This window comes from Dermacentor silvarum, chromosome 11 (genome assembly GCF_013339745.2).
Source record: "Dermacentor silvarum isolate Dsil-2018 chromosome 11, BIME_Dsil_1.4, whole genome shotgun sequence".
NCBI lineage: Eukaryota > Metazoa > Arthropoda > Arachnida > Ixodida > Ixodidae > Dermacentor > Dermacentor silvarum.
Window position 1 is genome coordinate 117695929 of NC_051164.1, and position 26245 is coordinate 117722173.

A 26245-nucleotide genomic window follows, 5' to 3' on the forward strand; every position below is an offset into this window, starting at 1 on the left:
TCGATTGGGGTTCAGGGCATCCTCCACTCTGTGAAGCAGATATACTCTAAGAGTTTATTGTGTAGAATGTTGCTCGTCATGGATCGCGATAATACTTACTCAACAGACCTTCTGGGTGGCATACAACTGCTTACACACTCCTGGATGCAGGTCCTGCCTGCGACTGTGCATACCGTATATACTCGGGTAAGGGCCACCCTCGTGTAAGGGCCGCACCCCTACTTTGAAAGGAGAAATTAAAAAAAAAAAAAAAGTTCGAAAAGTCCCGCCAGAACGGTGTAGTTAGTTCAATCGAAGCTAGATGGCGCTGCCAGTTTTCCGCTTCCGCCGGTCAAGCCGTTGAGCTGGTTGAGCCAATGCCTCCTAGGAGGCGTTGGTTGAGCGTTGGCGTACGGCGCCATGATTGCTATGTGTGGTGCATCATTTGCATCGCGTCGCCGGCGAACTGCTGTCACTCCGTCAGTAGTAGTGAGCCCTGTTTGAGCCAGCGCAGGTGACGGAAGATGGGCCGCCATTTGAGATCGTTCACTGCTTCATTTAAACTGCAAGTGACTGAATATGCCGAGGAGCACAGCAAGCGAGAAGCTGGACGCAAGTACGACGTAGACGAGAAGCGCATGCGTTACTGGATAAAGCAGAAAGATGCCCTCGCCGCTACCAACAGGAGCCGAAAGGCGTTTCGCGGCAAGTGCAAATACCCGGAACTCGAAGGCGAACTCGACAAATATGTCATCGACACTCGAAATGACGGCTACGCTGTATCAACTAACATGGTACGCGTGAAAGCCCTGAACATCGCTCGCCACATGGAAATACCCAAGGCACAATTCAAGGCAAGTCGGGGGTGGGCTACGCGGTTTATGAACTGGAACCAGCTCTCTATCCGCCGCAGAACTTAACTGGCCCACTTGACTGACCGCGTCAAGGACCGACTCGCCACGACTCGCACGGACTTGGCCGTTATTCCTGGAGGGCTAACGAGTGTGCTGCAGCTGCTTGACGTCTGCATTAACCGTCCTTTCAAAACGGAATTTCGCCGATGCTACTCGGAATGGATGGCTGGAGGCCATTATGAGAAGACCCCTACGGGACGGCTGAAGCGGGCATCACTCCACCAAGTGTGTGCGTGGATTTTGAGTGCGTGGCGTGCCGTGTCATTGGAAACAGTTGCGAAAAGCTTCAAGGTGACTGGAATTTCGAACAGCATGGACGGTACTGAGGATGATCGTCTCTGGGGGGATGCAGACGCCGAGGCAAGCTCTTCCGAGGGTGAGGACAGCGATAGCGACATGGAATCGTAATAAAAACATTCGTGGCATGTCATTTGTGACTCTCTTCCACGCTTCTACTGCTGCAGAAACAGTATAGACCTTTGGCGAGATGTCGTCGGCCTGATTCGTGTAAGGGCCGCACCAAGCAAAAATTATGAGAAAAAAAAAAGTGCGGCCCTTACACGAGTATATACGGTAACTGTTTCGCGCGAGCGAAATTCGTCGTGCATGAAGGCGGCGACGACGAGGTCAATGAGGACACCGAACACTGCGAGAGCCTCCTTGCGGAAGTACTAGAGCGGCAAGGCAATGCTGCAGAGCAATTGCATCTTGACACTTTCCGAGACATCAACGGCGACGTTGTTGCATCCCCGGAGTTCTCGAATAGGGACATTGTTGCTGCCATCGCACCTTGCCCAGCTTCAAGCAAAAGTGATGACGACAACGACAATGTAGACATGGAGGACGGCCCTTCATTATCTGACGCGGCGCATGCTTTGAGCATCATGTGAGCTTTCGCAGAGACGCGGGGCCTCATGGACAAACTGGCTCGTGGCCTTACCAAGTTCGAATATGCCGTCCGTTGCGGCAAGCCTGTCTGAGACAGTATTTGAGAGCATCGTGATGTAGTTATTTTCCTGGCTGGTAAGTAGCCGCTTAACTGGTATTGGCGGTTAATTCGTACATCATTTAGTGCGTACCTAAACGTCATTCCCAGCCAACTACGTATTAACGAGGTTTGACTGCACATGGTCAACAATTTGTATGGAGAATCTTGATGGATCTATTCGAAAGCTATCCACTATCAGTTTTCCCAGGAACTGCTAAAGTACTATATTGTATGTTTTTATTGTATTTTATGCATGTTGGTTTCTCGTTCTTTTTATGCTATTACATTCTGTAAATGTGTTCCTGTATCTGGAAATTTTAAATGGATAAGCGTTTCTATGCCAACCCAAGAAGGAAACCCGTTGGTCTCTGTCACGTAAGACCAATTGCTATAAAGATATTAATGTATATAAAAAAAACAGAATAAATTTGAATGGAAGAACGTTGGCGGTGTTGAGTTTCGAACCTACAGTCGAATCTCGATCATTCGAACTCGAAGGGGCCCAAAAATTTATTAGAATTAAAAGAAGTTTTCATGCACCATAGCACGATAAGCGAACAGTGCGAGTCGTGAAATATTGTGGCGCGCAAGCATACTGCTAGCTAGGACCATGGAACTGCCCACGCTGGCCAATGCTCGCTTCCCGATAACAGCAGAAAACGAAACTTCAGGCTAAGCACGGCAGCGTGCGCGGAGACTGTTGAAGGTGAGGGAGGAAGGCGGATTTGGCCTCGGCAACTCCGCTGATTCGGTGACTTCTCTCGCCTTCCTTCTCAACTCTCTCGTAACTCCCTCACCTTCGACTGTCTCCGTGTGCACCCGCTGCCAGCCCGGACGTTCCGGCGCAAGCCTAGCCCGCTCCCTGAAGTTTTGTTTTCTACTGTTATTGGAAAGTGAGTGTTGGCCAGCGTGGGCAATTTCGTTGGCCAGACTGGGCCTCTGGCGCTGCTTCTCTCTGCCCGCAGTGTTCAAGGTCAATGCGTGACGAGAAAATAGAGGAAGCAGAAAGGAGAAGGGTTCACTGCCATTTTCTCTGCGTAGCGGAGACGTAGGCAGGTACACGCGTGTTCCGGCACGATACAGAAACGGCAACTTTGCCATTTTATAATGTGTGAAATTTCCGCTGCGGTTTTCTTTTTCTTCGCCCGTGGCATTGAGGGGTCCCTCCTAAGCTTTTGCTCCATGGCGGGGTCTGAGCAATGGTAGTCGGAGATGCTGCCACGTGATTCGGCGCGCTGCTGAGAGCATTGCCGGAGCACGGTACGTTCAAATTAACCGTCGCAAATGCTTGCGCGTTAGAATTACTGGTAGTTTTCGCCCATTGGAATACACGTAACTTTGACGGGACCACAGCGTCAGTTCGAATAAACTGCAAGTTCGAATTAATCGTGTTCGAAATAGTGAGATTCGACTGTGCAACCCCAAGCTCAGAAGTAGAGTGTCTTACCCACTGGGCTATACACCTATGCTTGCAGAAGGTGAATATATGTGGAACCATATGTCACTATACGTGAAGTAAATGTCAAAGGAGAACAGTCTATATGAAAGCTTTCTTGAAAATTTGGTGATGGTGGAATAAAAGCCATCTCTAGGACCACATGTAGAGCCAACTTGAAGCATTGTAGACATTAGGAAAATTGTGATTTTGCGAAAATTTAATGCCCAACACGCCACATCCTCGATGCATTTCACTGGTCGCGGGGATGCACCTTCCATTAGGCATTCCTTCACCACCCGAAATGCCACTGATCTCTGAGGCAGATATGCAGTCAATGAGTTGATAAGGGTGATAGGGGTTATATGGGCCTCATCACGGTCGATAATGGTTTGACGTGGATGGATAAAGGGCCAAAGAGCGATAAAGGCTCATAATGGTTGGAGCAATTTTAATAGGTTGATAAGGATTAGATCAAGTCTGATAAGGTTAAAAAGGACAGATAAGGGCTAAGGATCGGATCGTATACCTGCCAACCCGCCCTAATCGTCCGGGAGACTCCCGAATTTTAATCACATCTCTTAATTGTAGACACAACCTCAAATCTCCCGGAAAGTAGCAGCCACAGCACAGCACTTGGTTTTTTTTTCGCCCTATCGCTATAATCCTATTACGCCCTATAATATAACCATGTGAGAAAGCAGCGCAAGAGCAGTTAGTCACCAGCATGCACCTTGTATCGAAGTAGCGGCCGCCGGCACCACCACGAATGCGAGCAACCGACGAGCACTGCCGTATTGGATTTTCCGGATCAGCTTGTCTCGGGTTGGTTCGCACGTTTTTAGCAATCCAATCGTTAAATGATCGTGGGTGCCTAGGCTTCAGTTGGCTTGTTCAGGTCGTCGAGTGAAGTATGGAATGCCGAACTACACTTTGTGTTTCCCCGAGTTTAGGTGGAACGATCAATGGCGCTTTCGAAAGCCAAGAAGAAGTACTTGCAAGTATTTCATAGATCATACACGACTGAGTTTCCCTGCTTTGTCACAGTCTGGATTCTGTGCCATGTGCACCTTTGATGTGAGCGTTTCGCATGGCGGCAAACTTTTTTTTTTGGGAGGGGGGGGGGGTCAAACATTTTTTTTGCCCCTACCCCCTCCCTCGCGCGACGGTCTCCTGAATTTTCGTGTTGCTAGGTTGGCAGCTATGGGATCAATTGGGATAAGGTTGAAAAGGGCCGAATTCACTTATTTATTCATTTATTCAAAATACCTTACAGGCCCATTGAAGGGCATTGAGTAAGGGGGCAACAGTAATTACAAGTCAAAAAATAAAAAACAAAGATACAGACGAAAAAAAAAAAAGGCAACAATACAAATATTACAAACAGCAAAGTACAACATCTTTATACAATATTAATACGCAACGAATTCAAGTTATCACGGAATGTTTCGCGATTAGAGATGGATGTAATGTGATCCGGAAGACTATTCCAATGTGCAATAGCTTGAGGTAATGGTGATGAGTTAAATGCCTTCGTTAGACCATGAATGCGTGCAAAACTAAGTGCATTGTGAATGCGTCGAGATGTGCGCATAGGTGCATGAAGCGGCAAACAGTGAAATTTATTACTATAAATGTACCTGTCAAAAAGACATAAAAGAGCGATGACACGGCGATCTTCCAATGACTGAAATGCAAGGTCTTGCTTTATTCGGGTAACACTTGAATGATAGTCGTAGTTGCCAGATATGAATCTGGCTGCCCTATTTTGAACACCTTCCAACATACGGATTAGATGATCTTGATATGGTGACCATGTGGATGAAGCGTATTTTAATTGTGGGCAAACATAAGTAAGGTATGCTAATTTACGTACATCATAAGGTGCGTTGCGCAAGTTTCTCCACAGATAGCCGAGAGATTGAGAAGCTTTCGATGAGACAGCTGCTATATGCATTGTCCAGGATAAATCCGATGAAAGGTGAACACCGAGATAGTTGTACGATGGGGTAGCCGAAATTATGGTATCATCAATTGAATAGTGAAATGCCGAGTTAGTGCGCTTTCTACTAAACAAAATTAACTTGCATTTTGAGGCGTTAAGGGACATCTGCCAAGTTACGCACCATCTATTGGTTAGGTCAAGGTCATTTTGCAGTTTAGAATAATCGTCGAAACATTTAATATTGCGGTAGATGACGCAATCGTCAGCGAACAACCTAACTGAGGATGAAAGGTTAGTGGGCAAGTCGTTGATGTATATTAAAAAAAGTAATGGACCTAGCACACTGCCTTGGGGGACACCGGACGGGGCGTCACAAAGGTTAGACGAAATGTTATTGACCACTGTAAATTGCTGACGTGAAGACGGGAAGTTACGAAGCTAAGACAGTGTTAAAGAATCTATACCAAGGGCAGACAACTTGGAGATTAAACGGCAATGAGGTACAGTATCGAACGCCTTAGCGAAATCGAGTTTGATCGTTAGTGTTCATGTTGAAGTGAAGGTCAGTTGTGAATTCGAATAACTGAGTGTCACATGAATAGCCTTTTCTGAAGCCATGTTGACTAGGGAAAATAAAGTTATTTGATTCAAGGTGATCGTAGATATGAGAAGCTATATTGTGTTCAAGAAATTTTCAGCATATGCAAGTTAGTGAAATTGGACTGATAATTATGGGGTGAGTGTCTGTCACTTATGCTTCACTTACGCTGGATGAGATTGATAGATTGATAATGACACAGGACTGTGTGAAGATAAACAAGTGACACAATGCATACGAATACTTAGACAATTCCAGTGAAATTTCTGCCGTTACTGTTTTTCTACTGAGCCACCCTGCTATGTCTTACGGACAGTAGTATGTGTAAATAAATAAAAGTTTCTGATTGGGCATTTTAAAAATCACTTGAAATGCTATCCATATTTGGAAAGAGTGTATCATGATTGGCAATGTTATTCGTAATATTTTAATGTTAATTATTTTTATCGGGAAAACATCTTAAATGGCATTCACAGGAATAGCTGGCATCACCATTGTGTGCCTAGATTACTTCGTTTCAGATTAATTTGTGCAAGGTGAAACGCGATAGCAGCAGTTACTAAAATTAAGCATTGGAAGGTCAAGATGGTCATTTTTCTTGATCTAAATAAGCCTCTGTGGAATAATACTTGTTTATATTGTTTATATATAAACCATGTTTATATTGTTGCTCATGGCAGCTGCATTTCTATTGGAACAAAATGCAAGAACGCCCGTGTACTATGCATTGGGTGTACCTTAAAGCACCCCAGATCATACCTGCCGAGACTCCCCGATTTGGACCATTCTTTCTGGTTGTACGGTTGACAGGAACATCTCCTGGAAATTGCACATGTGTGCCGTTTCTATGGGCGTCCAGTGCTTTGTCAGGCCACATTGGCAAAATGAATCCAACCCAATTCAATCCAGTCGGAAGTTCATCGCGCATAACATGATTAAGAGAGTAGAAGGGAAACGCTATTTCATTAACCGCAGCTGCCACTCCTTACGCTGGCGGGGTTGTTGGGTGCCCTAGTGGCCCTAGTCTCATTAAGCTAGCGAGCGAATGCCGTGGTGCGCCGTAACTAACAACACTATACTCTCCATCGTCCTCCTCTGCATCAGCCGCTCTGGCATTGCGTAGGCCTATGGTCAGTCATGGCTTTAAAATCAAGGAGTGCTAGCGCAAAAAGTATCTTCAAGTATTTTTAATGTAGTGCTGAGCCGAAGTGATGCTGGGTATTTTGTTAATACCACAGAGCAATGCAGAGTGCGAGCGGCAATTTAACATGGGGAAAAATATGAGTACGCAGTGTCGCTCGTTTAAGGCGCTGGGAAACGTCATCCTCGCAAAATATGAAAGAAATGGAATTTCTTACAATCAAACATTATGTGAAAAATTTTGAACACCCGCCGTGGTTGCTTAGTGGCTTTGGCATTACGCTGCTAAGCACGAGTTCGCGAGATCAGATTGCAGCAGCATTTTATACATGTTGGGGCCACATTTGTTGGGGCCGAAAATGCAGAAACGCCCGTGTGTCTTGCATTGGGTGCACGTTTAAGAGCCCCAAGTGGCCTAAATAATCCGGAGTCCCCCACTACGGCGTGCCTCATAATCAGACGATGGTTGTGGAATGTAAGACCCGAGAATTTAATAAAATTTTTAAGAATTTTTGAAGACTAAATCAGCGACAACAAAATGCTTGCAAAAGTGAGACCTTGATGTTCATGTGGTCATTTGTATATCTGTAAATAAAATTGTAATGAAGTTCTCCTGTCAGTTGCTATTATCATCATCAGTGCCACAGGGTGGCAGGTGGTGCCCCCCGCTGTTGTTACATGCATTAAAATTTGAAGGAAACAGTTGGTGTTTGGCTGTCACTCATAATACGTTAACCGAGTTGTCTCGGTGAACTTTGAGTATGCCCTAAAGCTTCTTGTCACTGAACCACCAACGTTCTGCCTTCTAAAACCCCGTAATTTTTTTTTCTTATTTTTGCACTTTTTGTTTGTTCTTACAAGCTGCTCTTATTGAAGCTACACACTTTCAACGAGCTACATAAATTGGAATGAGTCTGCCATATGCATTTGCCATCCAGTGTACTCTGCAGCCAATGTCACTAAACTTTCTTGTGGGGCAGCTTTGAAATGTCACTAGTGCCGAGTGACACTCGTTCGGAGTGACACCTGCCAGGGATAAATAGGTTTATAAATGTGAACAGGCTAGTGCATCCTGTGCTCTCTTTGTTGTTCGCACCTGATTGCAAGCTCGTCCTTGTTGCCTGCAGCGGAGTGGGCGCAAGAAACACCACGAGAGTGAAGCGTCTGGCAGTAAAGTGGAGAAGAAGAAGAAGAAGGCCAAGTCATCCAAGGGGACAGCCACCCTGCTACAGCAGGACATGCCTAAGGACAAACGGGAGTACGAAGAGACGCCAGGCATCACCACACCGTCTAAGGAGCCTGGTTTCAGCGCCGCCCAGACACCTATGACGCCCAGTATGCCACAGGTCAGTGCCTTATTCTCCAAAGCTGACTACAGTTGAACCAATTATAATGATCCCAGATATAGCAATTTATTGGTTATAATGACCACATTTCAGTACATCTACAATTTTCCAACCCTCCCTGTGGAGACTGCTTCCAGATATATATAGTGAACATTTTTTAAGTCTCCTTACTGCTACAAAGAACACTTTGAACCTAGTCACAGTAAAAAGAGGGCATATGCGAAGCGCTAAAGCATGGAAGCGTGACCAAATTGGGCATACGGCAGCGCACACTTTGCTCCAGTCTAACTGCAACGATGATACGGCCTTCGAATTGAGCGAGCTACTGCTCGCGTAGATTTCGAAAGCCGCGAAGAAGGTCACGCGTGGTCATGCGTTTTCAAGGCACGCCTCCAGGGCAGAGGCATGCCACGTACAGCAAAAACAGCATAGCACGAGCCGTGCGCTGGTACGTGCACTGGTGCACTATCAGATACCATGACGGCGTCACTCTCGTTTTTGTGCAATTGTCCATGCGGCACCATGTGCATTACGTCTGTTTCACCAATTTGGATCGACCATCTATGTCTTTCCACCATGGGGAAAACAACTGCTTAAGCATTCCTGTCGACGTGGCCCTACAAGGCCCAAGTCGGTGAGAATGCTGCACCACACGGTGCCGCCACACAGTGTTGCGAAGGGTCGGCGGTTACTACGCCATTATCAGGAGATCACAGTTCGGCGGCACTTTGTTTACACGTTGCCGATTGCTGATAATGGTTTACGGTGACGTCTTACCTTGTGGGCTTTCTTCAGAGCATTAAAAAAAAAAAAAAAGGAACCGTGTTAAAAATAGTGTCACGGAAACAACTTAATTGGACGTTTCTGAAAACTCTCTGCAGCCTTTTGAATACAGTTGCCTTTGATACTTTGAATTTTGTGAGGGCCACCTAAAAGTTCAAGTTAATGGGGGCTAAAATAATATATTTGCCAGAAAATGATCGTCTTTCCATAGTGGTCTTGCGTGCGCTTGCATGCAGCCTGTTGCAACTTGAATAAAAGTTGACCGTGCTTGTTGAACCCATTAACTTATAGAAGGCAAGCCGCTCCGAGATAAAAGGTTAGTAATAGAACTACGCCCATATGTATTGCAGATGAATCGGACTGCTTTTTTCTGTAAGCTTTCTAGCTTTCCAATATCGCTTTTAGTAAACGGGTCCCATATAACTGCAGCCGATGCCTCCTTTACTAGATGCCCACCGGGTCACTTGCTTTCCCATTGGGGCGGCGGTTCCCTTATTTCAGCATAAATTCTGTGAGGCGGCGCTCGTTGGCTTTTCAACTTCCGGCGGTGGCGGCAGCGGCGGCCGACGGCTTGTGCCGGCGCTTTGGTAGTGCCTGCCGACTCTGAGACGGTAACAGGTGCTACGGTAATCTCAAAGGCCGCAACACGTGATCTAGGTTGCAAACGTGCGCCACAAGCGGCGCTCGTTGCCTTTTTGCGGAGAAGAGAAAAGGGAGAGGGCACGGAACCGGGTTTACCAGACCACGCGGCAGGCATCTAGTGAAGGAGGCATTGCTACAGCATATTCTAAAACAGGGCGGACGAGTGTTTTGTATGCCAATAGACGTACTCTGGGTGTGGAGGATTTTAATACGCGTCTTTGAAAAAACAACTTGTGGCGACAGTTTGCTATTAGGTGCTTTGACTAGGAAAGATCATTTGTTATGTACAAGCCAAGGTACTTATATTGCGTTAGTTGCGAAGGCACGCGGCTGACGCATTCACCGAGTCAAAACGAAACTACTGTTTTCCGCAACCGCTGCGGACGAAACTGTGGCCGCTGTCTATGCGATCATGACGGCGATCTTGCAGTTCTGAAAACACGCGGCCGACGCGCTCACCGATTCAAAACAAAACTACTGTATGTCACAACCGCTGTGGATGAAATCGTGGTGGCTATTGACGCGATCGTGGATGGTGCCTACTGTGAGGCTTGGGCTGGATGCAGGAAGACTCGCATAGTAGGGAAACGGTTTAATGCGGGTTAATGTTACATACACATAACACACCGACTGAGCACTCCAGCGGCTATGACTTGACTGACTCGCCCATCGCAGGCAAACAACAAAAACAGGGCAAGGCTCCCGGAAACGCAAGCAGGAAAGGTAGGCAACAATGTCGGTATGGCTACTTGCTGTGTAGGACACGTTGCGCCATCTGTAGCAGCCCACACCAACTGGGCTAAGCATATCCCATCACTCTCACTACACAATTGTGGAGGCACGCGGCCAATGCGGTGTTATGCTCGGCAGTAAACGCAAGAATAAAGGCTCTAAAGGCACAAATGGGCACGAAGCATTCTGGCATTGCTGTCTTTCACGTACAGTTTCCGCTGATGACTATGGCGATGCGGACTCTGCCACTTCGTTTCGGTGGACGCTAATGCCGTTTGTGCTTTTTTGCATTGCGCATTTGCGGCGGTGCGCGCTCGCCGAGCTCCGAGAGTTGTCCGAATTAACCAATGTGCAGCCAAATAGGTCCAAATTAACGAGAGTTTGATTGCACTAAATAATACATGCGCCTGCCTGGACCAGACTACGAGTTCGAATTTTCCGAATTAACGGGGGTCGGAATAACGAGGTTTTACTGTATAGCTTCATTGTCCCGCATTTCCTCGCGCTCTAACTGCATGCTCGCGTAGCACCGCGCTCTCCAATTACCATTTCTATTTTTTTCTAGTGTTAGTTTTATTATTGCCAGCAATGTGAGGGCAACAAACCTAACATATTAAAAGTATCTTCCATATAACCGCCCTATGAGATCGCCCAGTGGCTCTGGCGTTGCACTGCTTAGGTCGAGGTCGCAGATTCAACCTCTTCCGTGGCAGCCACACTTAAATGGGGGCGAATTGCAAACACGCTTGTGTGTACTTAGATTTAGGTGCTCGGGCTAAACAACCCCAGGTGGTCAAAATTAATCCCGAGTCCTACACTACGTGCCTGATAATTATGTGGTGGGTTTGGCACGCAAAATATTGGAAATTATTTTTTATATTCTTATTTTTCATATAACCCCACCTCTCGCGGGCAGGGACACGATCTCGTCACTCAGTCATAAAATATTGTGCCAAGCCAGTAAGTGAGCCTACGCAGCTTTCAAAATGCAGCGCAATCGTAGGGTAATGCACAAAATTTTGCGTTGACAAAGCGGCATTGTAGTTGAATACGAACTTCACATTTTGCTTGTAATTCCAGTAACTTGGGGTTGCAAATGTAAAACTTTTTCTGACAACAGCTTGCCTTGAACATTAGTGGGGCACCACACACTATCGTTCCCAATTTTCAAGCATGCTTTGCACTATTTTCTTGCAAATAAATCTCATTACCACCTTCTAATGCAGAAAAAAAATTTTTTTTAGGTTAGCATAACACTTTCTGCTCAATGCACATTCCGACTACCGGCAACCTCTCAGAAAACATTTATTTATCAGCGTAATAAGAAAAATATTATGTTAAAGAACGTAGAAAAGCTTGTAAACATTTCGCCTTTATACGTCTGCCTCCCCCCCCACCCCTCGCCATCCCTTATCTTTGTGTGTTTAGAGCTCCAGTAATTTATTCGGTATAGGCTCCCAGCAAACGTAAACTTATTAATTTCCTTGTTTTAGTTTTGAATAGGTATGACGCGCTTACAGAGCAAGATATATTGGAAACAGTGATCTAAGAAAAGGTTGTCGCCTGTTTTTGTTATGCGATAGCCCTAATTATCATTTATTTATTTATTTCGTGTACCCTCAGGGCCAGGGGCATTAAAGAGGGGAGTGGTTACATCAAATACAGAAGACAAAAGTACAGTGCAGCGAAGTGGTTAGTAGTACAGAAATAGAAATAGATGGCTCTCTGTTATACAATCTTTATCTAAGTGTTCTTCTAGTGCTGGTTAATAAAATGTAATACGGTGCATACAGCGCAGTAATACAGTGTTACGGTAATACAAGACAGTAATACAATTTGATAGTACAAAGAAATGCTCCTGTTCATACAATGTTATTTAATACTGCCATGAAATGCTGATGGTCAACAATAGTAGCGGTTGTGGCGGGTAGGTGATTCCACTCAGCAGATGTGCGCGGAAGGAATGAATGAGACATGACATTGGTATGGCATAATGAAATTCCAACTTTGTTATTGCGATGTAACCTTGATGAAATGTATTGAGGTGGGGAGATTAGTTCGTCGCGAAGGGAAGGATGATGAAATATCTTATGAAAAAGTGAAAGCCTAAGGCCTTGACGGCGAGATGCTAAAGATGGCAAACCAAGGTTTAATTTCATTACAGAAGTGCTGGCAGTTCGGTTATAATTAGAAAAAACAAAACGAGCAGAGTTATTTTGTACCATTTCTAATGAGTGAATTAGGTTTTTCTGAAAGGGATCCCAAACTGCTGCGGCGTACTCAAGCTTTGAGCGGACTAGTGACTTATATAGCATTAATTTTAGGGAAGACGGTGCCTTATTGAAATTGCGTTTTAGGTATCCCAGCATGCGGTTAGCATTTTTAATTATGTAAGAAGTGTGCATGGACCACGAGAGGTTGCTAGTAATATGGATACCAAGATATTTGTAGGATGAGACAGGGTCTAAGGGGAGATTATTGACATGGTAAGAAGGTAGCTGGTTAGAAGTTCTGGACACACGATTAAATTTACATTTTTTGATATTTAATTCCATTGACCATGATTGGCACCAGGTAGAAATAGCGTTAAGGTCGGATTGAAGAGAGGATGTATCAGTGTCACATATTATTTCCCTGAAGATTACGCAGTCATCGGCGAATAAATGAATGTTAGAGGAAACACAAGAGGGCAGATCAGTTATGTAAATTAAGAAAAGGAGGGGACCAAGTACCGACCCTTGAGGTATGCCGGACTGTACTCATCTTGGTTGGGAGTTTTGTCTATCATTGATAGACAAATATAGCCCGGGGAATGTGCACGCTACCCACGGTAGAAACAAGGAAAGAAATGGTTATGCTGAGTCGAATAGCATGCAGGGGTGAGCTGTGTCACGGTGGAAGTAATTCATTTTAATTAAAAATTATGCGAGGTCAATACTGCAGCACAGGAATACGTAATTTTGTTTTGCTCACTAATTTTATCCGCCCTTGTATCAGACGTTCCAGACCACATTTTTCTGCAATGCCGCTAGAGCAGTGAATCCATTAACATACCGCAGTGTCCACTTAGTTTCTTGAGAGTGGCATCAAACTTCTTTCGTGATATGCTCAACGTGTTGGGCAGCAACAAAATCGGAATGTCTGTGGCAAACGGAGTAGGCTACCGAACACGCAGCATGCGCTGAACTGACAAACACGCTATCACAGCGCAGGCACCGTAGCTGAAGGCCAAATGCTGGAATTCATTGTCAAGAAGGGGCCAACAAATCATTGTAAGTGCACCATAAAAACGGAACAGCAATGGCGAGAAGCCAACGCCGTACACGCACGTATACACACTCATGACTATCAGACGACGCCAGGAGCAATTCACTTGAGCGTGGTGACAACTACTTGAATAGATTTCGCAGGGAATAGTGTCCTGGAACATTCCGTACATACTGGTCAAAAAACCTGCCGACTCGCTTTTCAATAACTCGAGCATAGTAGGACAGCCGACAGCTTCAAGCTGCCTTCACGTAGCGAGCGCACGCGCGCGCCAGCCGAGTCCCCTCATCAATCTCACACGCGAGAGGGCGCCACTCATAGATCTCGGGGTGAACAACAAAGGGATTTTTTTGGCACTGGAATATTGCTTCGGCTATACAGGACACGTGTGTGAATTCTTGGTCAGGGACCCCAGTCGACAAGCCAGCGTGCCTATCCTGTGTGATTACACTGATCACACAGTTTCGTATTCGTGACAGTGCAGAGCGTATGTATTTACCGTACTTTCATGTGTATAACCTGCATCAGAAATGTGAAAAATTTGAAAGTAAAGTCGGGGTGTGAATTATGCAAATTTTGCCTTGAGGTGTGTCTTCACAGCAGCATGTGCGTAGTCAGAAGAGCACACATTTTGTTTTGTTTTGAATTGAATTAATGTAAGTTCAGTCTCTCACTAAAACACCACATATTACATTTAATCATCCAGGCAAACTTATCTTCTCACATGAGGCAAGTTGCAAATTGATATCTGCTTTGTGAAAATTTTCCAGCCTGCCTCAAATTACAAGCCATTAGCTGAGGACAAGAACATCAAACTGGTGAGTGAGGTTGTGTCTATAAGCATGTCGGTTTCATTTTTTGTGTTATTTCGGTTAGACAAAAGATGCAGTTGCGCAGCATGACATCTGAGGCAAGTCCTTTGAATAAGCAGAAAACTGCAGTAAGCAGGGTGCTTGCATGCATTGCAGACGTATGAAGTGCGTACCCTGCCCATGGTGCGAGACCAGGTAGTGGTGTCGGTGATCTTCACCAACCAGAGCCCGTTCCAACTCAAGGAGATGGAGCTCAACATTCTGGACACACTCAACACCAAGATGCTCCGTGGGGTAAGAGGCCCTCTTGCTTCTGCAGTATACAGTTGAACCGTGCAATAACGACACGCTTCCGCAAAAATATCATTGTTGCAAATTGTAGTGTAAAAATTGTAATCACATATCAGCACAAGTCGATGGCAATGCGGCCGTGGCATTTGAAATGGGCAATCGACAAACAAGATGGTGGCCACAACGTGTTTCTGGTGAATAGAAGAAGATGCGTATTTTACAGATTATTATACATAAGTAACAAACTCTTGTCGAACCTGTAGTTGAAGTTTAGTTGAAGGTCCGATAAAAGAAATATAAAGGAAATCCTAGCACTACAGGAATAAAAAGAAAAAAAGCAATAGTAATTGTATATACTAAGTTGTTGATTGTGAATTCACAAGTCAATTTACTAAGTCAGTACATCAGAGTACCAAAGAACAATGTAAGGGCCACAGTTCAAATACAGGAGAATACCTATCTCAATTGAAAGATGCGCACTATGATGTCAATTTCTTTTACGTATTCCACAAAAAATGCGAAACAGTATCGATTTGCACTGAACTAGTTGATAAAGCATACAATTTTTGAAATTGTATACATACATACATAATGAGCAAAACGAGAGCCATATGACATTTCAATGTATAACAACGCAATTGCATCACACTAATTACATAAAGTATGCAGCAAATAGTCTATAAAATATAATTCTGCATACTTTGTACAGATCTATCAAGGAATTTATAGTTTACTCTGTCTTTAACAAAGAAGGAAAATATTGTTGCAGGGTACTAGGGAAGTTTGAGGAATTAATGATTCTCGCTGGGGAGTCTGTTCCAGATTTTAATGCCTTGAACTGTAGCATACGTTCTCCGTATACGTTGCTACATGGTGTGAGATTAAAATGACCTGCAGTTACATTTTTTGTACAATGTGAAGACGAGTAATACAGTTTAACCTGGATATAACGAAATTGACAAATTCCCGAAAAACTTCGTTATAAAGAGGATTTCGTTATATGCAGGTTCGGCACGAACATTCGAAAAAGAAACGCTTACCATATTTACTCGATTCTAACACGCCCTCGATTGTAACGCGCACCCGTTTTCCGTTTTCATCGAAGCACTCATCCTTGGAATGTCACACCAGGTATTGGATGAGTGGACGCGTGTCGTTTCGCACAAGCCCGAGGCATCGAAAACGAAGAGCGAGCGTCACGATGGTGTCGTAGCGTCGTATAGTGATACAGTAGAACCTCGCTGTTACGTTCCCGGGTACTGCGTTTTCCAGGCTGTTACATCGTTTTCGGCCAGTCCTGGCACAGCTGCCATAGAACTCAATGCATTGGTAACCCCGCTGTTGCGTCGCAACTGTGGGACCGTTCCCACATCGTACGTTGCGAACTGTAACCCCGCGCCGGACCGAATGGCCATTTTCACTTTTCATGTCGCTTGGCTTGGTGGCTTGACGATGGCATTGGCCGCCCAAAGTGCCGGGGGCGACAACTATGACGTATTTGCGGTTTCCGCCAGCAAAAGTACGGCCCTTGAGATCCGTATTTGCTATCTAAAGATGGTCTCTATGCCGCGTTGTAGCCCTAAATTGGTTTTGGCTCATAGATGTTCCGTGTAAAGTCCAAGGGCGATAACGCAGTCGCCCCGCGCCGTATGCTGTATGTGCGAGGGGAGCTGACGACCGCGTCCAAATCTCGCGCGCGCACGAAACAAAAGCAGGTAGGAAGCGCGCCTTCCGTTGCGCTCGAGGCACCGGTGAGGGCGCAGGGGGGGGGAGGTTGCGGGTGGCGTTGTACTGTACTCTGGCATCAACTGCCTACTGCGCGCGGTCGCGCGGGCCGTATCTTGAAAGTGATCTGCGTTGGGACAGAGTCTAGGCAGTGTAGGTGCGTCGGTGGCTCGTAGCTTTGTGCGTGCTGTGTGTTCTCGGCGCTCACTTTGCGTTTAAGCGATAGACAACAGCACGAAGGTCACTTCGCTCGCTTCTGCAGCGGCGCTTCCACACGCCGCCAGCCTTTGACAGCGCGTGTCCACGCTCATCGAGTGTGATGTGTTACAGCGTCTGCCAGCTCGTCGACAACATCGACTGGAAAAGGAGAGTGCCGGCTTGGCAGGCTAGGCCAGCTGCAGCAAGCGGCAGGATCAGGTTTGAATGAAAGGAGGGGGAAAGGTCACGGCCGCTGCGGCAAGGTTGCCGGGTCGAGGGATGCAGGCCCGCCTTGCACACGCTCGCACGCACGCTCACGTGCGCTCGCTTCGCATTCCGTCGCAGCGCAGAAGGTGCTTCCGGTTGCTGCTCGCGCAAATGTGACAAAATTTGAGGTGAAATCTCTAGGTTGTCGGCGGGGAAAATTCGTTATTTCGAGGGGGTCTCCCGCTGCCACTTCGTTACGTAGAGGTCTCAAATACATGTGCTTCTATGGAGTAACGGCGGGGAATAGAAAAACTTTGTTATATCTAAGAATTCGTTATATGGAGGTTCGTTTTAAACAGGTGTAACTGTATATGGAATCACACTATTTGGCCTACATCTTCTTCACTTGTAAGGCTGATGACCCTAGACTTATGTCTTCCGCATAAGTACTTTGCCATCCGATACCAGGCGAATTTCCACTTTTGCTCTTGCTTCATTTGGATGGACTTAGCGAGTAGAGCCTTATATTCAAGGCGTAGATGTTTGTTCATGTACAGCGGTTGAGCTTTTTCTTTTTTCTGCGCCAAGCATTGCTGTTGGTCTTTTTTTTTTGCGACTTGCAGGATCATGTCGCGCTTTCGGCGTGCATTAAACCTGACAATGACTTTGGTAGGTCCGTCATCCATTGTGCGCACACGATGAATGACATCAATGTCTCCATCAACAAGATCAACATTCGAGAATGTTGCAATGTTGCAAGCTTTTGTTTAGTTTCGTCAAAAACGTCATTTTCAGTTCCAGGTGCCTGGAATCGCTTCCAGCTATTTGCAGTTTTTATAAGCAGAAATGGACGCAGCCATGCAAGCATTTTTGGTGGTATTTTATGCAATTTAAGTGAGCAGGAAATGCATTTGAGCACTTTTGGTCTCTATTAGTGTTGCCTGAGTAGATAGTATGGGGACTAACATTCTGGCCAATTTCATTAATGTGCGATTTATTGTCAAGAGGTACGAAATGCATTAAATCCGATGGCCGTTCACCGGGGATACGAAAATATTTCATTGTGGTGAGAATTCGACTGTCTGGCTTTCGTTATTGTAGGGTTCGACTGTGCCATTGTTGCATGTGTTGGGGCCACCCGTGCAGGTGGGTCCACACGAGGGCGTCCGCGTACCCTTCCAGCTGCCTGAGGGAACAGCCAATGAGGGCCAGTTTGCCTTCTCTGTGGACAGCGTCAGCATGGCCCAGCGTTTGCGTGGCACCCTCACCTACATGCTCATAGTAAGCTTTTTCTGTGCTCAGGAGAGAAAATGTCAGTTTTTTGGGGGGGATGCGATTACAGTCGATGGGCAAAAGCTTTCCAGCCGAAGCCCAACACTCTTTTAGCAATCAGATGATGGAGCTGAAATATGGGAACCCATTATTGCGTGACCTTCTGCCTACAAAATAAACATGAAGCTCTGCAGCAATAATGGCGAGGCTCGCTGACGGCACAGTATATGGCGGTTGGACTGAGATTATATGGGAATAAATGACTCGCAATTTATGGAATGTCATTGAACAACATGCATTGCGCACATGTGATGACAAAGGGACTGTCATGCTACTGTAGTACTGTTATTCTTTTTGTAGTCTTATACCAGCTGAACTATCTGTGTGTGTCCTTAGTTCATGAGGAAGCAACTAGCATGTGCCAATGTTTTTTGACACTTTAACATCCTGTGTCTACGTTACACACGAGTTGCAGTATCATAGGACACATTGCATATTCAATACATGAAATAAAGAGTTACAGAACATGATGAATGAGGAAAACAAAACACCAACCATAAAATGTTTATTAAAGTTACCATTTCGACTCCCACACGGGAGCTTTGTCCACTGTGAGATTAAAAGTGAAAAAAAAAAAAATTCTTTAAGAATGTTGTATGACATAACCGAGACAATTGGCATACACAGGTAGTGAATTTCCACCATTTCAGTTGAGAGTGTTCTGGATCAAAACGAGGTAGGTTAACGGTATGAAGCAGATGCACAAGGATTCACACAAAAGTGCTCGTGTTGTTTGAATTCCTGTCTGCCGTCTGTTTCACGTTGTTCGGTTTTGAAGACTAGGGTGTTCGCCATAGCTTGTGTATGAAGCAACTTTGGATAAAGACACACTGTTCGATTTTTTTCTTTCAGTCACACGTGGCTGATCCAAGTTAATAGCAAGGGCTAACGAAACACAGTGTTCACCAAGCACACTGAATGGCATGTGCTGCTTCATCACAATGTTTCGGTGCTGCTTCAGCCACCTATCGTAGTTCCCTTTTTTTCCAGCATAAGTGTACAGAAACACACAATCATTATATGGAACACATGCATCACAAAAAAAGAAAACACATTCTTGCAGTTTTTTGAACAGTGATCTTCACTTGGCTGTTTTATTTATTTATTTACAGATATTGCCGGCAGTATGTAGTTAATTAGTGGCAGCAATTGCTTGTCCCCTCTCCTACACCAGTCTGTCAAACAGATCTTTGAATGTTTTTGCTTTCAGACAGAAAATGGCTCCACGCACGAGAAGCTGGACTTCAAGCTACACTTGCCAGTCTCTTCATACCTGATGGGAACAATGTCAAAAAGGCAAGCACTCATTGTTCTATCACTATGAAAGCACTGAACGTCCATGATTCAGCAGCAGCACAGGATACACCTGCTCTGTGCCAATGTGTGTAAGGCCATTACTTTGTCGGAGACTTAACCCTTGTGTTTCTCTGCACAAAGTGGAGAGCAGTGCTGCCCATTGACAGAAGTCATTCATCACTGCACTTCACTTATGCTTCTTGACAATTTGATGTCTAAAATTGCAGTTTGTAGTGCACGGACACTTCTCAATCAGCTCTTAATCACAAGAATCACCAGAGGGTTGTTGTTGAAATGCACTGTCTATGCACTTCGCTCGAGGGTCAACGCTGTGATACCTTTGTCAAGGTGAATGTGGAGTAAGGTCTTTTTGCATAGAACAAACACTGACAGATTCTCGGTTCCTTAATTTGTCGAAATTGTCGAACTTGTCGAAATGCTACTGAAGTTTTCTAATCAAATATGAGTAAGTCAAACCTACTTATAACAATATTCAAGTGCCATGAAAATTCCATTGTTTAATCGATAATTGGTATAACCGGGTTACATGAAAAAAAAAGAAAAAGTCATCGGCAACGCACGACGTTGTCGTGCGTTGCCGATGACCAGCAGGCGGTTCAGTGATCTTCCATTTCGGCGGCAAGTCAAACGAGATTGAGAAAGCACGTAGCTCGAAACGGCTTCGACGCAACCAGCAAAGATGAGCACTAGCGACCTAATCTGTTGGCAGAACTGCGTAGAATGAGGGGCCAGCATGGGCCAGCGAGCAATCTGGGAGCAGCGCCCAGCGCTATCAGCATAGCATGAAGAACCATAAAGAAAACAGCGTGGTAGCGTGCAACGACTCGAATTTCTTTTTTTTTTTTCAAGGATTTCGCATTCCATTCCCTTTCGGCACAGACACCCAAGTAGACAGACTTCGTTATAACCAAGTTATTTCACCATAGAAAACATACAAAAGTTGACAGTGCAGCAGCTTGTCATTGTTATAACCGGTATGTTTTTAAAACCGGTATCGTTATAAGTGACTGTAATAAAAGAAAAACAATGACCTTCGAGTATCGAATTGAATACAGTACATTGTCTTATTCTAAATGAAGTGAAGTATAAGGTCAGTGCTGGGTCAGTGTGATTAAAAGAAAAATACCTATAACATTTTAAAAATTTATTTACAGAATACTGCAGGCCAGCATGTGGCCCAGGCAGGAGGGAATTCATTCATACAGTAATGAGATTAAATACGTTCAAAGAAATGCATATATATAATGCCATTTGCAATTGGATGTCTGGTCAACTGAGGAGCTCGTGAATAGAAGCAACTGCTTTCCATATCCTGGTGAACCCTTAAAATTACCGTAATGAAACAAGGGAACAGCATGTCAGGGGTGGTATTCTGTAAGAGTCCACCTAGTGGATTGTCCACTTTCGCCACCACTCATTGGCTGGAGCTGCACAAGGAACAAGGAGACAGGCAAGAGGCACCTGCCTCCTTATTGCTGGTACCCCAGCCCAACCAATCAGCAGCATCTGAAAGGGACAGTCCTCTAGGTAGACACTTAACCCTTTGTTGGACACAACGAGGAAACAATTGTTATCTTGTGTAAGAGATTTTTAGCGAGCTATTGATCACTTCTTGATTCCATAAAAGCCAATCCGAATGCCGAGAAGTGTTTTATTCCGAAAAAAAAAAAAGAGACCTATGTGTCCCACTGTCCAGTTAAGTCATTTTGATCACGTGGGACTTGTATGTCCCGCTGTCCACTTGAGGCAGTTCACATTTTTGTGTGAAATGGTGCGAAGCAAGTTGCATACAGCGGAACGTTGCACATATTGCACGTGTACTTCGGGCAGACTTCTTTTTTGCTAGTTGAACACCAGCGGCACCGCCATCGTGTGCCTGTCGAGTTTGAGTGGTGAGTGTTTCCGGAGAACCATCCGGAAGGTTCTCCGAACGATGCTCATCATCACTTTAAGAGTTCTCTGGCAAGCTCCAGAATAATTAAAGTGCTCCTTGAGCAGTGAGACGCTTCTTCTTATCTTTAGGAAAAAAAAGAAGCAATCAGTACGGACCGTTGCTATACGCTAAGCCTAACCTGGAACAGGTGAATCACAGTGGTTTTCGTAAAAAACGTTCCGTTTTGTCTATGCACGCTAAACATCAGAAATTATAGCTGATAGTTTGTTTGTACGTGGTTACTGTAGTGAAAGAAACACAAGATTTACTCACCAGACATTTTTTTCTTGCTTGAAAGTAGCTCACAAAATCACAGAAAAACGGAAAAGCGGGCATGAAAAAACAAGAACTGCTACTTGTCTTGTTGCGTGCTTCCACTTAGCGGAAACGCTATGAAAGTGCATACAGAATGTTGTGGTATACTCAATAGATAGAGTTAGTGGCTTGTATGTGGTAGAGCGAGCTCTCTTAAGGAGAGACAGCACCGAGAACATGGAATGAAAAGTGGGACGTATACAGTTAAACCTGGATATAACAATATTGATAAATTCCCCAAAAACTTCGTTATAAAGAGGATTTCGTTATATGCAGGCTCGGCACGAAAACTCGAAAAAGTAACGCTTACCGTATGTACTTGTCGTGTTTTTGTCATCGATCTCGGAGGCATGCGGGTGTTAATAGAGATGGAGAGGGAAACCGCATGTCGACACAGCAAACACATTTTTTAATAGCATGGAAACTCAGAACCAAAAAACCTCACACTAAAAATCAAGCACACTAAAACATAGCGAACAAATACAAACGCATGTACGACTTAAAGCTTAATACACTAAACAAGTTCTAATTCACGCCTACGCTTGTCTGTGGCGGCTAATCCCCCAAAGTCAGGCAACCCTGTACTATCGCTGAGACGCTACGAATAAGTCACCTTGCTGCGCTCGTCGTTGCACGTTTGTCCGAGTCCGAAGCTCGTCGGCCCTTTTTCTCAGAGTTCAGCGCTCTCGTCGATTCTGTAGTCGTCTCTGCCTTGCGGTCGGCCCGTCGGTGCGCTTGTCTTAGATGCCAGCGTCTCAAACTTTGTCTGTGAAGTGGCACGGCGTTGACTGGAGCGTTGCTGATGAAGCAACCTTCCTGGCCCGGAGCCACGTCGAAAATCAACGGACAGCGCCGTTCATCCCTCGATTACGCCTCGGCTCACGTGCTCCTCTTCTTTTTCGCGCCGCAGGCGGCCTCTTACATATGTATTACATGGGTCCCCTTTTAAGAGTTTTTTCTCAAAGAACTGCCTTCTGTCCGTCTTCTTTTTTGGTGGTGAACTTGACTCTTGTGACTTGTGTGCTTCTCTGTGCTTCGTCACCGCTTACCACTTATCACCACACTAGCTTCACTGCACTGTCGCGCACGTTTCACTAGTTGCGCTGTCCACAACACTCACAAGTTCATTGTTCGCACCACAGAATACATTGCCCTCAATTGTTCGCAATGTTATGAAGTTGTGAAGCCACTCACCAAAGAGACTATACATTGTTCACAGTACTAAACCACTACCTGGTCTTTCATTGGGTTTGTAGCACCGTCTCACAAAACTTTGTATATCCCGGTGTATTCCTGGCCAAAAGACCGTTTTGGTTAGTGCTGCTACCAGCTGTTTTTTATTCGTATGACCATCCACATGTCCCTTTTCCAAAAGGCTTCGTCTATATTGCATAGGCAAGATCAATTGTCTCCTGCATTCGCCCTCGCTCCAGAACGTCCTATATATCAGGCCATCTTTTAATTCATAAGTCACTCCTGACCTGTATCTTTCTCTCATAGGTCTTCCCCCGATTCTTCGCATTGCGTACCTAAGCGTTTGGTCCTCTCTCTGCTGTGTCCCCAGCTCTTCAATTGATAAACCAAGCTGCTTCACTACTGTAGGCGTGTTGGCCTCTTGAGCTTTATCCTCCTTTCTGTCATCGCAGTTCCTAATTCCGCTGGGTTGAGTAGGTTCATTTTTCCATTTTAGGTCCTCTACTCCCCTCACTCCTGGTACATTACCTAAAATTAGGTCGTACAGAGGATCTTCTATGCACTTGGCTGTCACCTTTCCTGAATAATATGGCGTGTACATGTGAATTTGAGCTTCTGGGAGGTGTCTCACGGATCTGTCGACTAACATAACAGGCTTCACCTTTCCAGTCATATTCTTTGGATGTACTAAACTCTTCCTTACTAGTACGGTGTTCGTGCCCGTGTCCCTCAATATGGTAGCCTTCTTCCCCTCTATTTTGCCTTCTACTACTGGCATGTCTTGCTCTTCTTACCACTTCTATTTTCTCCTTTTCTAAGAACCTGTTCGCCTCGTCAGTATCATTAGGTGCTGTGACCGCTAAAACTTTTTCCGTTCTTTGTCTACATTCTTCAGTGTTATGCCCACTCCTGTTGCACCATTCGCAATATTTCCGCTGGAGTTGGTCATCGCGTCCTACACGACAATGAATTGCTTGATGACCGAGACGGTCACAGAGGAAACACCTCTGCTGGGCCCTGCGCCCACCCATTTGGGATCTCTCTCTCAGCTCATCTTCCTCTGCAGTGGGAGCATCTCTAACCCTGTTTCCTAGGTTTATCAATCCCTGCACCTCTACAAACTGGTCTGTTTGTTCTGCCATTTCTTTCACCGTCTGCAGTTTTCTTTTTTTCAGAAATATTGCTAAACCTTTGCTACATTTGGCAAGAAACTGCTCACCCAGAATCTTGTCGCGGATTGCTTCATATGTCTTTAATGTTTCCGAAAGCTCTATCCACCTTTCAAAATAGTTAGTTAGTCGGCACGCAAACTGTTTGCCTGTCTCCGAGTCTTCTGGCTTACACGACCGAAACTTCTCCCGAAACCCTTCTGCGGTCAACCTAAATCTCTGTAATAAAGTCTTCTTCACCTTGTTGTAGTCTAGTGATTCTTCTGCTGTCATGCGCCCATATACACTCAATGCTTCACCCACTAAACATAGACTTAAGGCGTTAGCCCACTCGCTCTTCTCCCAGCCTTGCCCGACCGCTATTCTCTCAAACCGATGCAAATACGCATCCAAGTCGTCTCTTCGCTCGTCAAAAGGAGTCATTAATTTTCTAGGGCAAATCCGTCTTGGCCTGGAAGAAGCTGAGTCAGATGACGCCGATCCGGGTGAACTCGTGCCGTCGCGAGAACCCGCACCCATCTCCGCTAGTCTTATCTTTAACTCCAAAAAATTTTTTTTTTCACTTTTGTGCTGTTCGCGCATTCGTTCATGTTCCTCGCGTGCTCGTTCGTGCTTCTCGCGTGCTCGTTCGTGCTTCTCGCGCTCTCGTTCGTGCTCTTTTTCTTTTTCTTGCAGCGTGTATTCAAAAAACGCCATCGTCTCATCCTTAGACATATTCAAATCTTTCGCTATTGCCACCAAACGTTCCCACTCCATCTTTACAACTCCCGAGTATCGGTGATTGGGCTAAAATAGAATCCGGGAACGAATCCTGGCACAGGCTCGCCAATTGTCGTGTTTTTGTCACCGATCTGTTAATAGAGATGGAGAGGGAAACCACATGTCGACACTGCAAACAGATTTTTTAATAGCACGCAAACTCAGAACCAAAAACCTGAAACTAAAAATCAAGCACACTAAAACATAGCGAACAAATACAAACGCATGTACGACTTAAAGCTTAATACACTAAACAAGTTCTAATTCACACCTACGCTTGTCTGTGGTTGTCACGGTCTCAGGGTGGTAAACACGACGCAAGGAGCGTTTGGGTTAAGAAAAGCCTTTATGGGGCATGATCACAAGAAAAATACAAATATTAAGAAAACACGCGATATCAAACCAATATCTAAACCCTAACACAACAAACTATATATACAAAGCTGGATAATTACAAATACTAACTTAAGTCCTCGCACACGACGTATAAACAGTTCAAAATATTTACATGAAGTCCCTTGACATGGCCACGTCACGTCGTCGTCGCTGCTTCCGGCGACACGTTGTTGGGCCCGCTGATGCGTCGTAGAGTCGGCGTCGCTGATTCCGACGTTCGGCCCTCGGTTGAGCTGGTGAGGAGGTCAGGATGGTGGGGTGACCTGCGCGCCTGGAGCGCCCGGTCAACTCCGCAAGCCTGCGGATCGTAGCCGCAGGGAATCCGGGAAGCAGCGCCGTCAGCCCGTAGCTGCGGCTTCCGATGGGGCGTTCGCTCAGCTCGCGGGTCTTCCATTGGGTTGCAGCTTCCATTGGGTTGCCGCCGTCTCCGCGATTCACCCGTCCTGTTCGGCCTCCAGCTCCTTCTGCCTGCCTGCGTCCCAGAGCGTAGCTGGACTGCTCTCTTCGGCTACGTGTCCCCTATCCCATTGGCCACGTAGCTGCGCGTGCACTTTTGTGCTTCTTCTTTTGCTTTCATGTTGTATTCCTTTGAGACCGCTCTTATTTTCTAACTTCTTCTTTCTTTATTTCTGTCACCGACTCCACGTGTCTTCTTGTTCTCTTCTTCTGTTTTTTCTTTTTCTTTCTTTCTTCATTTTGTGGCTCATGACATATGCCCACCTTCAAGAGTTTTTCCATGTGAAAAACTGCGTCTTCCTTGTACCGGATATGTCCGCCGCCTTCACACGTCGTTGCAGCATTAGCCCTTGATGGCTTTCACCATTTTTG

At 45.4% G+C, this 26245-nt stretch overlaps 1 protein-coding gene across 3 annotated transcripts in view; it reads left to right on the top strand.

Moving 5' to 3' along the window:
• The window catches only part of LOC119432357 (AP-3 complex subunit delta-1-like), a 213500-nt gene that overhangs the window by 150992 nt on the left and 36263 nt on the right, over positions 1–26245 (top strand). For all 3 annotated transcript variants that reach the window (XM_049659316.1, XM_037699524.2, XM_049659315.1), the window contains exons 27-31: positions 8127–8345; positions 14540–14587; positions 14738–14875; positions 18149–18283; positions 19545–19630. In XM_049659316.1, the coding sequence (XP_049515273.1) occupies positions 8127–8345; positions 14540–14587; positions 14738–14875; positions 18149–18283; positions 19545–19630 (626 nt within the window). The remainder of the gene's footprint in view (positions 1–8126; positions 8346–14539; positions 14588–14737; positions 14876–18148; positions 18284–19544; positions 19631–26245) is intronic.